The 15,871-nt window shown below is 45.3% G+C and overlaps 1 protein-coding gene across 3 annotated transcripts; it reads left to right on the forward strand.

Annotated features, from left to right (window-relative positions):
• The first annotated feature begins 396 nt into the window (after positions 1-396).
• On the forward strand, positions 397-12,724 carry LOC121826159 (putative sperm motility kinase W). 3 transcript variants are annotated; one of them, XM_076560158.1, is made up of 12 exons: positions 420-498; positions 2,287-3,864; positions 4,281-4,705; positions 5,032-5,099; positions 6,006-6,141; positions 7,199-7,313; positions 7,445-7,576; positions 8,881-9,024; positions 9,455-9,527; positions 10,954-11,023; positions 11,361-11,653; positions 11,743-12,724. In XM_076560158.1, the coding sequence occupies exons 2-3, from the start codon at positions 2,345-2,347 to the stop codon at positions 4,303-4,305; spliced, it is 1,545 nt and encodes a 514-aa protein (XP_076416273.1). In that variant the 5' UTR covers positions 420-498; positions 2,287-2,344; the 3' UTR covers positions 4,306-4,705; positions 5,032-5,099; positions 6,006-6,141; positions 7,199-7,313; positions 7,445-7,576; positions 8,881-9,024; positions 9,455-9,527; positions 10,954-11,023; positions 11,361-11,653; positions 11,743-12,724. The 3 variants fall into 3 exon arrangements, with proteins under 3 accessions (XP_076416274.1, XP_076416273.1, XP_076416272.1); XM_076560159.1 differs by lacking the exon at positions 11,743-12,724 and having other exon boundaries at positions 397-498; positions 6,335-7,313; XM_076560157.1 differs by lacking the exon at positions 420-498 and adding an exon at positions 10,351-10,534 and having other exon boundaries at positions 6,006-7,313; positions 11,743-11,976.
• Positions 12,725-15,871: the final 3,147 nt, after the last annotated feature.

Below are 15,871 nucleotides of genomic sequence, written 5' to 3' on the forward strand. Positions count from 1 at the left end.
AGGCTTGGTTAATATGAGACCTATGCTACATGACAGAAAATGGGATCTGAAACTTAGGCTACTTGAAGAGCTCATTGATTATATTCACAGGATGGGTGGGAGGGATATGTTCAATGTGTGACTGTGTGACAGCAATGAATCTATCTTGGCTTCTTGGAAAGTAACAGGAGTGTGGTGGGGATACATAGCAGCTCTCTTTGCTAAGGGCATTAGTCCTTGGGGCAAGAACGTGGATGGAAAAAAATAATTTAATAATTTAACTGAAAAATAATTTAAAAAATCACTTTGGTTTTTTGCCAAGCCATGATTGGTCCATTGCATGTGACATCACACAGGGTCCTTGTGAGGTAAGCTAGATACTAGCCAATCAAAAGGCACTGCCTGAGGCTGAGTTTTGTCTGTACTTCGGAGAATCGGTTGGTTGGTGGGAGAGCAGTTGGACTCAGTTATTTCCCCCATATACTTGACCTTTTCCTTGACCTGTTGGATCTGGACATAGTGAGTTTGATTCCCAAGTTCTCAGTTTGGCCTTTTGGCAATTGACTATTACTTCTTTCTTTGTGTTTTTCAAGACAAAGTTGTAGCTTTGTGCCTCTCCTGCGTCTCGCTCTGTAGACCAGCCTGACCTCGAACTCACAAAGATCCACCTGCTTCTGCCTCCTGAGTGCTGGGATTAAAGGCTTGCGCTACCACCACCCGGCATTTCTTTATTTACATTATTGATTTTGGTAGTAATTTTTCCCTGTAACTCCTTTTTATTCATTTCAACTGATTTTCCTTCTATTAACTTCTTTTTGTCACATTTGGCTGTGTTCTTGTGTATTTTACAAATTTAATGTTATGTAGTAAATGCGTAGGATGAGGAATTTGATCATGACTGATATCTGGCTGTACTCTACTTTGATCATATTTATCTGCTATACTTCACTTCCTGGCCCATTAAATTGGACAATTACTTCCTATTATACAAAGGCTATGCCTCTGCCTGCTCATGACCTGGAGTGAGCAAAATGTTACACTTGTGTTTGTGGAACTGGCATGTTTGTAGTCACACTTTCACTAATTCCAAGTTTTCACCTGAATTAGGCATTCTATTCCACTGATGTCTGATTTAGGACTTATCTCAGTGTTGTGTGTATGCTGTGCTCTTTGGCTATTGATGAATCTTGAATGTTCCCGGTTAAAGACGTCTTGATCATGAAGTCTGGTCTTATTAACGTGGTGTTGAATTTGATGTGACCTATGAATTACCCTCATTCAGGTTTTTCTAATCTGTCAGTCAAGGATATTCCCTGATACTACGATAATTTTGAAACGTCTTATATAGTTTGGAAATTAGGGGAATAACACTTTTATGAAATGTGCTTGAAACTGTGCCTTCCCTCAGTTTTATGAACTACTGAAATACTTGCCGGTCATTGTTGCTAGTTGTAGAGATTGGAAAGTTGATTTCCAGTGTGTTGGTTTTGGCTCTTGGGATTTAGATTTCCTGTGTCATATTTATATTTACGTTTTTCAGTTTTTCTTTATATTTCATCTTTTTCATACAGTACATCCTGATTGCATCATCCCCTCCTTCTGCTCCTTCCAGTTGCCCCTCAGCTCCTCTCTCCACCAGATCCACTGCTCCTTTGTTTCCCTTGAGAAAAGAGCAGGCTCCAAGGGATAGCAACTGAACATGGAATAACAAGATGCAATAAGATTATATTAAATTTTTTTGTTTTAGCGATAATTTGTACTTATTTTATCAATATCCTCAATAAATGTTACCCAATTTTCATTTTTGAAAATTCAGCGTTTTATTTCCCTTTGGTTTCTTTTCTCCTTTATAGAAAACATTTTTAAATTTACTGGACTAAATAAATATATAAAGCACATAATGTGTATTATAGGTAACATATATGTATAATATAATATTTATAACTGTATATTATAATAGATGCTGAGTATATTATGTATAATTTACTAGTTTAGAGTTTGAATTCATTGAACTATTTTACATAATCTTGATCAACTTTGTTAAGGGGTTTGCATTGTGGCACATCCTTGTAAAGAAGCAGCTCATTCTTTCAGGGATCTCAGGATTTTCTTTTGCATGCCAACTTTACTTATACCAACACTGATCTTTGTTATGATTCCTCATCCACTGCCTTGGGTTTAGGTTCTTCTAGTATTTTTGTATCCTTGAAGAGCATCATTAGATTGTTTGGGATATCTCAATTTCATAACAGAGAATCCAAATCTATATCCTCCCCTTCTAAAACTGCATTAATCTTTTTCTTTTAGCATTGTGTGGGTCTGAGATTGCCCACAAGATAAAGTGGTTGAAATTGAGCAGACCACCATGGCCAACCACATGGAAGAGGACTATCTTGAAAAGGATTTCAGAATGTTAACATCTCTAGGTTGTGGTTCATTCGGGGAGGTGAAGCTGGCCTGTCACCTTCCCACACATACACGAGTGGCTGTCAAAGTCCTTGAGAAAAACACTAACAGTGTGGCTGACATCAGTACTGAAGTGAAAATACTTCAGTCTCTGGAACACAGGAACATTGTTCGATTTTTTGACATGATCGACACACTGTCAACCACTTATCTGATTATGGAGTATGTGGCAGGAGAAGACCTGGAGAGCTGCCTCAGGGCACTGGGCTGTCTAAAGGAGGAGGAGGCTAGAGTGATTTTTCGGCAGGTGGTGTCAGCAGTTCACTTCCTCCACCAGAGACACATTGCACACCGTGATATCAAATTAGAAAACATCCTAGTCGATGCAGCAGGAAATGCAAAGCTTTGTGACTTTGGTATGGCAATTGAAATCACAGAGGGGCAGATGTTGGAGGAGATCTGTGGCTCCTTGCTCTATTGGGCCCCAGAGATCTTGGCAAGAAAGCCCTATGATGGACTGGCAGGTGATATGTGGAGCTTGGGTATCGTCCTGTATGTCCTGGTCACAGGGCACTTTCCATACATGGAAGAAACCCTTGAAGGTATGCACAGGGTCATCACCACCACAATGTGTCCCATTCCTTACCATCTGTCAAAACCCTGTCACATCATCATTGCCCGACTACTCATGGTCCCTATCTGGTACCGATTCACAATCTCTCAGCTTGTGGAACGACCATGGCTAGGCCCCATTCAAGAACATGTACTGCCTGCCACCAAAGAAATCCTGCCCAGGGTCGTGGAGACCATGTGCACCATCGGCTATACCTGTGAGGAGATTGTTTCATCCCTAACGCACAGGCGAGAAGATAATCATGTAATGGCTACATGCAACATTCTCAAATATCAGCTGAGTGGAGGAGACAGCCATCAGCAAGATCAGATGCCCTGGTTAACTGGCAGCCCTGCAGGTCCTGTTCACCTCCCTCTTCCCTTGACCAGGAGAGCCAGTGAACCAGCATTTACAACCAGTACACAAGCTGGGAAGGGTCACTTTAAGGAGGAGGGTGGGGAAGAAAGAGGCGAAAGATGCAGAAGCTACACCATGCCCCACATATACACCCTCCCGGACGAGCTGCCCTGTTCAGACGACACAGTCCCAGAAAGAGATGATCTTATGGCTGACGTCATCAACACTGCTGCAGAGGACATTGCAGTCAACAGGAATTCTGTTGACTCCCTGCCTGGCAATCTCTCCTCTCCTGAATCAGTCTTGGATGCAACACCCACAGGATTTCTGAACCTGGGCTTCTGTGAAGAAGATTCATCCCATGGGTCAGACATTCCCAGTGACCAGCCGCAGGTGACACCCACGACATCTGGATCCAGGACATTCAGGGTCTGGAAACTGATGAGGAAGCAAATTTCCCACGCACTGAGAGCACTGTGCTGCTGCTGCTGCTGCCTGCCCACCCCAAGGTGAGCCCTGAACCCTTGCATCAGGGGTTCAAGGAAAAGAGGGGACAGTGGAGACCTACATGGAGAACAGTTGGATGTGCCACATAGATGAATTCCTACTACATTGTCTATTCAATATACTATTTCAATATCCTTTTTAAATGAAAAGTTGTACCTACTCAGAGGGCCCAGAATTTCAGTTATGTGGTACATTAGATGGCAAATTCACAGCTTCCTGTCCATGTAAAGTCCTGGGAGGTTGAGGCAAAAGCAGATATCATAGCATGGGGACCACAGGGTGGGAAGGAAGGGAGGAGAGTTTGGCTAAAGGGGGCAAAGGTTCAGAATGGAGGAATCAGGAAGAGAAATATGGCATAGAACTTTTATCTGCCAAAGTCACTAACAGAGGTGCTTTCATGTTTCTTTCTGCTTTGAAGTGTGGAAATCAAAATGGCCCAATAGAATTCCAGACCTGGTGAGGAGTAACTGCCACAGAAGTGAGCCAGAACTCATCTCCAGTGTGCCAGCTCCCTCCAACCCAGGACAACAGGCTCCTACCAGCATTCATCCTCCAGCTATTGGGTCTGAGCTGCCACTTTGCATCTCTTTCAGCTTAATCCAGCTTCAGAACTGTTGTGGGACAATTGGGGGTCATAAGTCACATGGACCCCATGACCCTCTACCTTCCTAGTTTTGGCTGTGCTTGTAGGAACACTCACACTGCATGGAAAACAGCAGCCTCTACAACCAGGAAGGACTTCATACCAATCACGGCTGCTCATCATCTTGGTCACTTTAACCCTCCAACTTACTCTGTGACTGCCCTTTGGACAAAACAGTGCAAATCCTCTGGAGAATGGAGGTGAGTGAAGGAGATAAAGAGGACTAATTGGGGAACCGTTTCGAGACAGGAATAGGGGACATGAGAGGTGGTATAGAATAAGGAGTAGAGTCTGTCCTGAGGAACTTCCTGTCAACAAAGTAACATGAAAGAGATGTGTGCTGACCTGTGACAGGGGCCGTGCACAGTCTACAGCAGGAACAAACCTCCCCTGAAGTGCAGACTGGGAGGGAGCTAGGAATAGCCAGCAATGAGGAGGAGAGGGCCTGCTCTGATGGTTCCTAGCATGTGTCAAGGCACCCAAGTAGGATGCTTTCTTGGAAATAACATCCTGTTCTCTCCTACAGAGCTGGGGTGAAGCAAGAGAAAGATGCAGCACTATTGGTCAGTGGAGTCCCGTCCTCCTCAGTGCTGAGTAAGTCTTGTCTGTTAAAGTCTCACTAAAAGAGACACTTTCCTTATTCTTTTGGGTTTTATTTGGGGAAAGTGAATTGAATTAGAGTCTTGGTGTGGTTTAGTGCAACAAGAAGGATCCAGGCTGGAAATCTGTGTCCTGTGTGATGATATGTTAGGCTACAGGTTCCAGTATCCATCCTCCAGGTTAGGGTCTCAGCTGACATCTTCCCCATCCTTCACCTCACTGCTGCCCCTGCACTGTTGCTGAACATCCCTGAGAGTCACATGTAGCATCGACCCAATGAATGTCTACATCTGTCCTGGTTCCTGTGGGACCAGAGTTCCATGACATCAAAAAGGGCTGCCTCTGTCAACAGGACAGCCTGGCACACAGGTCTCAGGCTTCCCTCTTCTTTGATTCATTCATCACCTCCAAACTGCTTTCTGACTGTCTTTCAGAAGAACTGCAGGAACTGTAAATCCAGTGAGAGATGGAAGAATGGAGATATGGGGGAGGAAGAGGGGAAAGGAAGTGGAGAGGATGGAGAGGAAATGAGAGGACCTGTAGAGAGAGGGTAGAGTCTGTCCAGAGGAGCTTACCTGAAATGAGTCAGGAGAAAAGGAGATTTTCATGGGACAGGGGTCTTGAAAAGTGAGACCAGGAACAATTGTCTCAAACAGAGCAGAGTGTGACCTTGGGTTTATTGCCAGCCATGAGGAGGAAAGACCCTGCTCTGATGGTTCCTGGCATACATCAATGTAGTGAAGTATGAGGCTGCTTTGGAAAGGGGCTTCCATTCTGGGCTACTGAAGAAGGGTCTGACAGAAAATAAGGGTGGCTCCATCATGTAGTGGAGTCCTCTGCCGTTCCTGTCTGACATGTCCTTTGGCAGATCTGATGATGTCTATGTCTTTGTCTCCATAGCCTCCTTCATCCAGGATTCCCTTGCTGTCTCCCACCTCCTGATCCAAGAATCTTACATCATTTTTTCCATCTCATGGAGGGATTTATAACTGACATTTGACCTTACATTAACATTGTTCTGCTCCAATGTGGGAAGGTAAGTAGGCCTTGCCAAGCCTGATCCTGGGTTGTTGTCTTTACAAGGCCATAACACTGGACTTCTCTATGACCAATGCCCACCATTGGGGTCAGACTTACAAGGAAACCTTGATCATCATGGATCTCTTGATGACAGCCCCTGGTGCAGTGTGAAGCACTGGCTGAGGTGTAGTGTCTGAACTGTTTTCCAGGACACCTTCCAGGTAGGGAGCAGATCACTGAGTTGGCAAGGGGAAATAAACTCAACAGCAAATCCAGGGTCTAATTTGTGTGAATCATGGGCCTGCAGGTAAGTTTGAGTACAGTAAGTGTCTGTGTGTGGTAGAAGATGAGTCTCTGAAGCCTGGTCTGGATGTGGTAAAAAGGATCCCATGAGGTGGCATGTGCCAGCATCCCTGACACAGAGGGAAAGTTATCACTGACTTGCTCAACTGAAGAGCAATGGGAGACTGAGAGACTGCAGAGGTTGACAAGGGAGGAACCAGCTTCTCTGCTGTAGTTGGCCTCCAGCTCCATTCTGACCATCTGATCTTGTCCTGTTAACAGAGACTGATGCATATTAAAGTCTTCAGCAAGGTCTTCCCAGCAGCTGTCAGTTACTTCTAGAACCCTGACCATCTGGTGAGTCCCATGTGCGCAGAACAAGATCAGTCATTTTCTTCAAGAAGAGAGAGAAATTTTCAGTTTGTGGGTATCACCTGGTGTCAGACTGTGTTTCTGCTGCATATCAGTGAAGGCAGGGTTGAGAAATGTTTGAGGATTCTGTTGAATTCTAGAAATGAGATGGGGAAATATTCTGAATCCTCATTTTATATTTTACTTTTTTTTGAGACTGGATCTCACTATATAACCCTTACAATCCTGACACTCTCTGTGTAGAACATGCAGTCTCAATCTCACAGAGATTGACCTCCTTTCTCTGCCTCCTGAGTGCTGTGATTACAGATGTGGACTCCCATGCCTGGCTTCAAGTACTGTACGTATAGCATCAATGGTAAATTCCTCAAACATTTGAGGGAATAGAGACAAGTCTTGTGCTTCTTTCACCCTAACAGCTTCAGGGATTGAAGTGAAGTTTCTTTCATCCAGGATGGAGTACAAACAGCAGCAAAGTCCAAATCTTACCTTCAGAATAGAAGTCTATGTCCACCAGTGAACAGACACCTGGAGGTGAGAACTGCTGTCATGAATTCTTCTGGGGACCCCAGTCAGTGGGCTGGAGGAGGTATGCCCTAGCTGGCACATCCTTGACAACAAGGCACAGAGCATGAAAAGGCTACTCTCTAACCCTGTTTTTATAGGATCCCTACTGCAGTCCTGGCACAAAACCCATGACTTCAACCTGACCAACCAGGAGCGTCCAGATTGGCTACCTGGTCTAATTGATTGAGTTCTTTCCATTTGAGCCTTGAGATCACAGATAAGGACTCAAGGTGGGTCACTGAGACAGGTGGTGCCTGTCTTGGAATGTTGGAGGCAGGACTTTCACTTTAAGGACACCAGTGGCAGAGGAAGTACATAAAGCCACAGATTCTACATAGGAGCTTCCAGTTCTACTCACCTGACACCCAGATTCTGTCTGCTTGTCTGCTGACTTCCATGGCTCCTCTTGCTCATGGGTCCCACAGTGCTTTTGTTATTTGTCAAAACCACTTTGGGTTGGTTTTAGGCCACTGAACTTTGTTCATACTCCCTGGTTAATGGAGAGCCCAGGGCTAAAGGTTTCTGAAATCTGAACCAACTGGGACTCTATGCAGCCCACTCTAGACAGTGCATGATGATAGAGGTGATCAATCACTCCCAGGAACATTGTGGACCATTCCAGGAAGACCACTGTACTATTTCATGTCCTGAGTGTTCTGTTGTTCATGTTCTGACACCTATGACCTGCACATTTTGCTTATGAAAGAAAACAGTGATCCTTGTCTTTTGGGACAAGCTTGTCACACATAACACAGTCATCCTCAGTTGTATCTGTTTTCTGAAAAATGTCTAAATTTCATTCACTCTTGAGTGTGAGAATGTTCTTTTTATCCTGTATGCTCTTTATTTACTTATTTCATCTATTTATTTACTTATCTCTCTGCTGAGTTATTTATTTATTTATATATTCATTGTGTGTCTTTTATATCAATATCTTGATCACACTCATGATCCTATCTCTTCACACCTGCCCTCCACTCCTACAACTGCCCAAACAAAATTTAAGAGATTAAAAGGGAAAGTAAGATAAATTTTAAAAAGGGGAGAGACTTCAAGGTTTCCTTGTGGAAGCTGCAGTGACCAAGTGAGACAGAGTGAGTCACACTATAAACCCCTCTGTCCACATGTCTTCACTTGCTAGTGCTCATTACAGAGTCACTGGTCTGGTTCCAGGCCTCGGGTTTCTACTATGCTAATTTTGTATTTGAAACTGTCATCTGTCCTTTGCATTTGGCACATTAACTTTTTCACTGTCTGGGTATGCAAATTTAAAACTCTGACTTCAAAATCACCAGTGCCACAGTACAAACCCGCTTCTAAATAAGGTGACATAGTTGAGCTGGAGGAGAGCAGATGATGAGAACCAGAGATTGCAGAGGCAGCAGGAAAGAATTGGCTAAGGGATGAATTTGGAGAGGATGGAGGAGAGAGAGGGAAGGAGCCACGGGGAGAGGGTTGCACAGTATGTCTAGCTTAAGTGCTGCATATTTCAAGTTCCCCTAGAGTCCCATTCACATGTCCCTCCTCTTTAAAGCGATGAGCTCTCTCCATCAGGAGACACAGGGTGGCGACTTACAGGTGTGGCCTGAGACAGCAGAAGTTGGAGCTCTGCAGGAAGTCCAGATGGCAGTGTGCCCACTTCCCCAGCATGAAGGGTCTGTGTCTAGCACAGGAGGAGGTGAGCCAATTACCACAGGTTTCCCTCCAGAAAATTCTCATTATCAAGGGAATATGTTTCAGGGCTGGCGTTTCACAGCATCCTTGTCTGAGGGGGACTTGAGCCAATATCATTTACCAATATCAAGCTACCCTTGAATGTGCAGACCCTGTGGACCAGTCTGCAGGGGAATAACTAGCAGTACTCATTAATCTGTCCATCCTTTCGGGTTTCTGATCCTAGTGAAATGTTTCCCCACATGAGGGGAAGGGAGCTCCTTCCTCTCCTTCCTCTCCCTCCTTCCCAGCTGTTGTATTTGCAGCCTTCATTTGTCCCTGTGTCCTGACTATCAGAAAAGACACAGCCCCACTGAATGCTGGTCTAGTTTATGTGTTTGTGAAGGGGCCTCACTGTAGGGAGTTTCATCAGAACCATATTTGTCTCCTAACAGGAAAGTGACAGCAAGCTGGAGGAAAATGGGTACCACTTTGGATGGAATGCTGGGACATTGCTCCACTTTGGAAGTGAGTGGGAATTACCTAGCCTAGGGCACAGTGGTCAGAGATGGGGTCAGCACTCTTGAAACTACTTTGTACCCAGGTCCCACAGGGTACAGTGGTCAGGCCTAGATAGCCTTGTTACCATACAGCTAGGGCTTCCCTCTAGGCCTTCTGCTTGCTTGACCTGCTGGAATAATTGTCTAGAGTGTTGTCAGGTGCACCTGACAGGCAGACAGCCTCTCCATGCAGTGAAGGATGGCCACTCTGAATAGGATGATTGTCAAGGCTCATCTCTGGGCAGCACATTGCTGAAAGCATCACTGAGACCACTAGCAGATGCTTAGTTTTTTGTTTCTTGTCTAAACTTGACTCTGGCTTAGGGGATATGAAGAATGAGGCTGATCAGGCAGGTCTGCCTCAATCCCAAGAGTAGGTGGTCACTTAGCTTGTATTACAGAGGACAAGAGATCGATAGATGGATAGATAGATAGATAGATAGATAGATAGATAGATAGATAGATGATGGATAGATAGATAGATAGATAGATAGATAGATAGATAGAAACAGCTGACTCATGGCTACAGAGGGATATTGATATAACTTGGTGTAAGTGGCACATCTCTCCCCTCTGACCCTAACACCATTGAGAAGGAACACTTTGAATCAAAGTTGGTCAACATCTTTTCACACCTGTATGCTGTGACATCCATTCTGTCACTGGCCAGTGACTTAGTCTGTGTTGGGTTCCAGAAACTGGGGAATGGGGATTCACACAACCTAGCAAGGGGAACCAGTCAAGAGACAAGGACTGCTTGCTCTTCTGCCCATGTCTTGTCTGTATGTCAGTGAGTGACCATTAAGGAATGTCTCACCCTGAAGCACTTAACTGAACTCATGGCCTGTGGAAGGGAGCCTTGGGTAATGTGGCCAGCCAGGAGACAGCACATGCGGACCAGGACTCCAAACCCTAGTAATGATGGTCTCTAAGAATGTGACCCTTAGGAACCAGAGTTGATGCCTAAGAGGCCAGGTGAGTTTAATGTGAACTTTTTATATTGCTGGCCACTGCAGGGAACATGTGGTGGCCTTTAGATTGTTGCATGTCAAATGTCAGATTATGATGAGGCTCACACATTCAACACACTCCTTTCCTACTGCCTACGTCCTGGAGGCCGCAGGAACAGGTGCAGACAATACATGCTTTTTGTACCAAGATCTTTTTACACACTACCACAAAATTGCTCAGTAATACTCACTTCCCAGTGGAATAAAGTGAGTCCAAATGATGCTGGGTAGCTTGCTTTTGGACAAAGGCTGACTGGTTGGGACTGTTTAAATTCATCCAAAGTCATTGACACAGATAGGATGATTAGTGTGGTAACAGCCTGGGTCTCTTTTAGTCTCAGAGGCCAACTCCAGAACTCTCATTGACATCCTTTCTTTCCTCAGATCTGCAGGTTCTGCTGGATATGTTCAGACAAACCTCATCTTCACCATATGTGCATCCTGTCTCATCTAGGCAAGTGTTCAGTGAGCTGGGTGCAGGAAGCACAGAGTCTAGACACAGATATGTTGGTGAAACTGCATTTCCTTCTTGATCCTAGAGCCCGTTTATGGGACAGTAGCAGAGCAGCTAGGATAAACCAATCCCTGAAATCAGGGCTTCGCAGGGAGAACCCAATGAATTCTCCCACAGGAAGTCACATGGGAAGAAAAGGGTCATCATTCCTGCCTCATTAGGTCCTGAACTCCACCAGAAATAAACCAGCTATTATCTGAAAGGCCACAGGTCTAGGGTGGTGAATGAATCTTTCTGCCGGCCTCACCAGTTGTCTAACACAAGCTTTTTCTTTTAGGTGCCTGGCCATATCCTGAATCGTGGACCCTGAGAATTCCTGACCTGAGTATGTGCACACTGAGCTTTGGTGACATGGAGGGAAAAGAGCACCTCTCCCCTCCCCTTCCTGGCAGACTAGCATGCCATTGTCTGAGCTCCAGAGGAACTCAGAGGCTCCACACAGCAACAGGAGGACATGCTGTGGAGGACGATTTCATGGTTTCTCTTCCATCATCCAACTACAGACAACCACCCCAAATTACCAACAAGCCCTGGGGAATCTACAGGAGTGTCCCCTTGTGGAAGCTCCCAGTGGGTAGTTACTGTTGAATCCTGCCCAACTTCGACCCCTTTGCATTTTGACAGTTCAGAAAGTCACCTATGCCTCTCTGTCTTCACAGATAACAAAGAAAACCTGCCTGAGTAGGTAAGAAATATCTCAGAAGAGCCTTGGGAATTAAATGTGCTTCTCTTTCTGAACTCTACAGTGCATCTCCTGAGAAGGGCAATACCCATGGACCACCTGTCACAGGCCTCCACTAACATGATGAGGCAGAACTTGAGGTCATACATTTGGCCAATTTCTCACTGGTATTAGGCAGAGACAATTTACAAAGAAATACTCAAGTATTTAATTAGAATTCTAACATAATTTCTATAAATTGGCATTCAGAATGCTTTGATACCTGGAGGAGAGAAATCCAAAGCTAATGAGCTCTCCGGCTCCACCAGTTGTTATTCTAAAGGTGACAGATGTTTTGCACTTCATCTATAGAATCAGCAAAATCCAGTCTGATGCTCAAACACAAGATGTAACAACCAATGGGATCTAAACCTAGAAGACATGGCAGAGGACAGGAGAGATCCCTCAAGACTCTGATCTACTCCCAGGACTTTGCACAAAGCCTCAGAGATTCACAAAATGCTACAGGGAAGTAATGGAGACTGGATACGTGGAACAGAACGAATGCTCAGAAACAGACCCAGCAAGATCCTGCCAGCTGATTTTCTCATAGTCACCCATGGAAATCAAGCCAGAGAGAATGGCTTGTCCACAAATGATTGCAAAAGAAGATTTAAAAAACAAGCAATAAGGAACCAACTGAAAAACTGAAGACTGTCACCATTTCTATTGACCTCAAATACAAACACTATAATGATCACATAAAGTTATAGTAGAGGACTACATACATTCCTGCCTTATAGAAAGGAAGATAAGAAATAACACGGAAAAGATGAACTGTGGACTCAGGAGCCCTGATGCCACCAGCCATGAAAATACAGAAGCTGGAGCATGGCAAGAGCAGGACACTCCCCCCAGGACATCTAGAGAGAACCTGGCCCATGACACACCCCAGCAGACAACAAATCCCTGACAGTGAATGTTGTGTGGCTAAGAGGAGGTGGAGGTGTAGTGTGTGTTGTGTGGTGTGAGGAGGGCTGAAACCTATCACATCATGTCGGATGGAGATGAGCTGTCCAGCTGATCTGATAAGAGCATAGTATGGATGGTCCAGTCAGCTGGGGAAAGCAGCAGGTCTGACACTTAGATACTAACATGTGCTACCTATGCCCCTCCCCTTGTTAACAACTTACATACAGTGTCAGTGTAAGGACATGAAGGACTCCCCTCACCCACACTCACCACAGAGTTCTCTAGGTATTAGGCCTAGATATTCAACTCCCTTCTGCTGTCCCACACGCAATGCTAGATTCTAGATCATGCTAGACATGCCCCCAAGCACAGTGTACTAAGACATGGGGAAAGGTATCAGACACTGTTGCACACTTTACCTTCTGACAAGGACACACAGTTACTGCTTGGTTCAAACACTCCTGGAATCTTCCTGCACTGACGTACAACACTAGGTATAATGCAACGTGGGACACTACAGCCATGTCACCTCACTTGTACTACCAGCTGTCAGACCATGACAAACAGTCTGTACATCACACACACACACACACACACACACACACACACACACACACACACACACACACACACTTTAATACACTTCTAAGTATTGGGCCATGCATGACTTCCCACCAAACCACACACTGACTGCTAGGTAACAGGCATTGCTAAACAAACCTTCACACATAACTCTCATGTATTCCTAGGTCTGGATCCAGAATGCAACCCACATAGTCCTTTATTAACAGCCACTTAACAGGTCATACAGGACACTCTTTTGCCACTGTACACAAATACTCTGCTAGTATTAGATCCCACTTGACACCCTAACCACTGAAATTTCACATACACTGCTTGGGTCCATGCCCTCTTGAGTATCACACCGCACCACCACAATCTACAGTGTTAGTATCAGGGCCCACTGGATACCACATTCCATCAACCCACATATCCCTGTTAGATTTCAGACCTGCTGGTCATTCCAAACTCCATGGCAACTCCTACAAGGCTAGCTGGAGGCCCTGGAATGCACACCTCACCCTGCAGCCCTCACATGCACTGTCAGGTGTCAGGCTCTGCTGGCTCCCTCTGTGCCTCACACACACTCTGAAGTGTCAAGCACACTCGGACATCACATTGCACACTGCCAACGTACTTCAACATGAATGATCAGAACTTGATGGACACTAGATCACCCATAAGCTCACACACACACACACACACACACACACACCACACACACACACACACACACACACACACACACACACACACACACACACACACAGTAGGGATTGTTCCCAGCTTGACACCCCATTCTTCCACTGCTCCCCTCTGACATACAGTTATCATCAAACACACTGGACACACCACCACCCCTGTGACCACTCATCCACTCTAGGTACCAGGTCCAGTTTGACCTCATACCCCACATTAATCGACAGCCATCAGACCATGTGGGGAACATTTCCCTCGTCAGGTCTTGCACAATACCTAGCAATTAGCATTTCTGGACCCCCTCCTTCTGCTGAAGACACACCCACACTGCTAGGCATCAGCTTCTACTGGACTCCTTCCTATGCTATACCATGTGCTGGGTCTCAGGCTCTACTGCTAGTTACTGGGCCATGCTGGACATTAACCCTGTCCAAACCACAGTGCATATAAAGTGCTGTGTGTCAGGTTCACTTGAGCACCAGGCTCCATCACATGGGACATGCTAGGTATGCGACAATGTTGACACACACCCTTACCCCCTATATACACTACTGGTCCAGTGAACATTGCAATTTTAAGGCTCTTCTAGACACCTCCATCACTGACATATCAAGTTTCTTGCTATCAGACACTACCACTCTGTGCAGATTTCAGTCATGTATATTGAAGTATATTGTATGCATATACAATAATTGGCATCAAGTCTTACCCAAAATAACACCATTCTGTTGACAACATACACTACCGGATAGGGGCATGGGTCTAAGCACAGCTGAAAATTAGCAGGGCTATTGTGGCAGCAGGATGGGTGTAGGAAGAGAAACTTATTAGATGAGGCCGTTATCATGCACAATATCCGGGTTAGGACTGGGGAGTCCTGAGGGTGTGATACACAGTAGGGCATCCAGGCTTCAGGCAGGTGTGCAGCAAAGCTTGAAACCAAGTAGTGTATTTCAGGCTATAGTGGCATGGGTAGGAGTGTCCAGCCACATGATAACTAGTTGTACATGGGTGGGTTTGGCAGAAGGACTGGGGGACAGTAGCTAGCAAGGCCTGTTGTGTGGGCAGCCCCTGATAGTGGGATGAGTCTCTGTGGGAGAAGCAGGGGGATTCTCTGCAGTGTGTCTTATGAACACAATGGTATATGTTGGGTGGCACCAGTTGGGAGCTGTCTAGATCCATTAGGACATGACACCTAGCAGGCTATGTAGGAAACCAGGGGGTTTGCAGCCATGCCTGTTCAATAGTAATATATGTGGAACAGTGGTGAAGATGATGATGTTATAAGGAAAATGTGTGTGTGTGTGTGTGTGTGTGTGTGTGTGTGTGTGTGTGTGTGTGTGTAGGGTTGTGCGTTGCCTTGGTGAAGTAAGGCCTAGTAGGTCTTAACACACCTACCTTGCAGCCAAAGGCCTTCATGCACATAAATAGCTCACTATCAGTTTCTGCTGGATAAACCCTCCCTTACAGCCTAGCCAAACTGACACAAATCTCAGAACCTGCCAAGAATATCATACTCTATTGAACAGAACCACCTATGAATAGGGTATCATGTCCTCCTCAGTATCACCTCCCCTAAAGGAAACCTTCAACTATATATTCATGGTGAGGTGTCACATCGTTCTAGGTACCCTAATCTCTACAGCCAATGTTACAGGTACACAAAGAGATGGAGTTAGGTCATTCCAACTGCCACCTTACTTATAATCAAAGACTCTATCTCTGTGTCTGTGTCTGTGTCTGTGTCTGTGTCTGTGTCTGTCTGTCTGTCTGTCTGTCTGTCTGTCTGTCTCTCTCTCTCTCTCTCTCTCTCTCTCTCTCTCTCTCTCTCACACACACACACACACACACACACACACACACACAACTATATATCTGTTGCTTCTAGACATTTC

Source organism: Peromyscus maniculatus, chromosome 23, assembly GCF_049852395.1.
Source record: "Peromyscus maniculatus bairdii isolate BWxNUB_F1_BW_parent chromosome 23, HU_Pman_BW_mat_3.1, whole genome shotgun sequence".
Taxonomy (NCBI): Eukaryota; Metazoa; Chordata; class Mammalia; order Rodentia; family Cricetidae; genus Peromyscus; species Peromyscus maniculatus.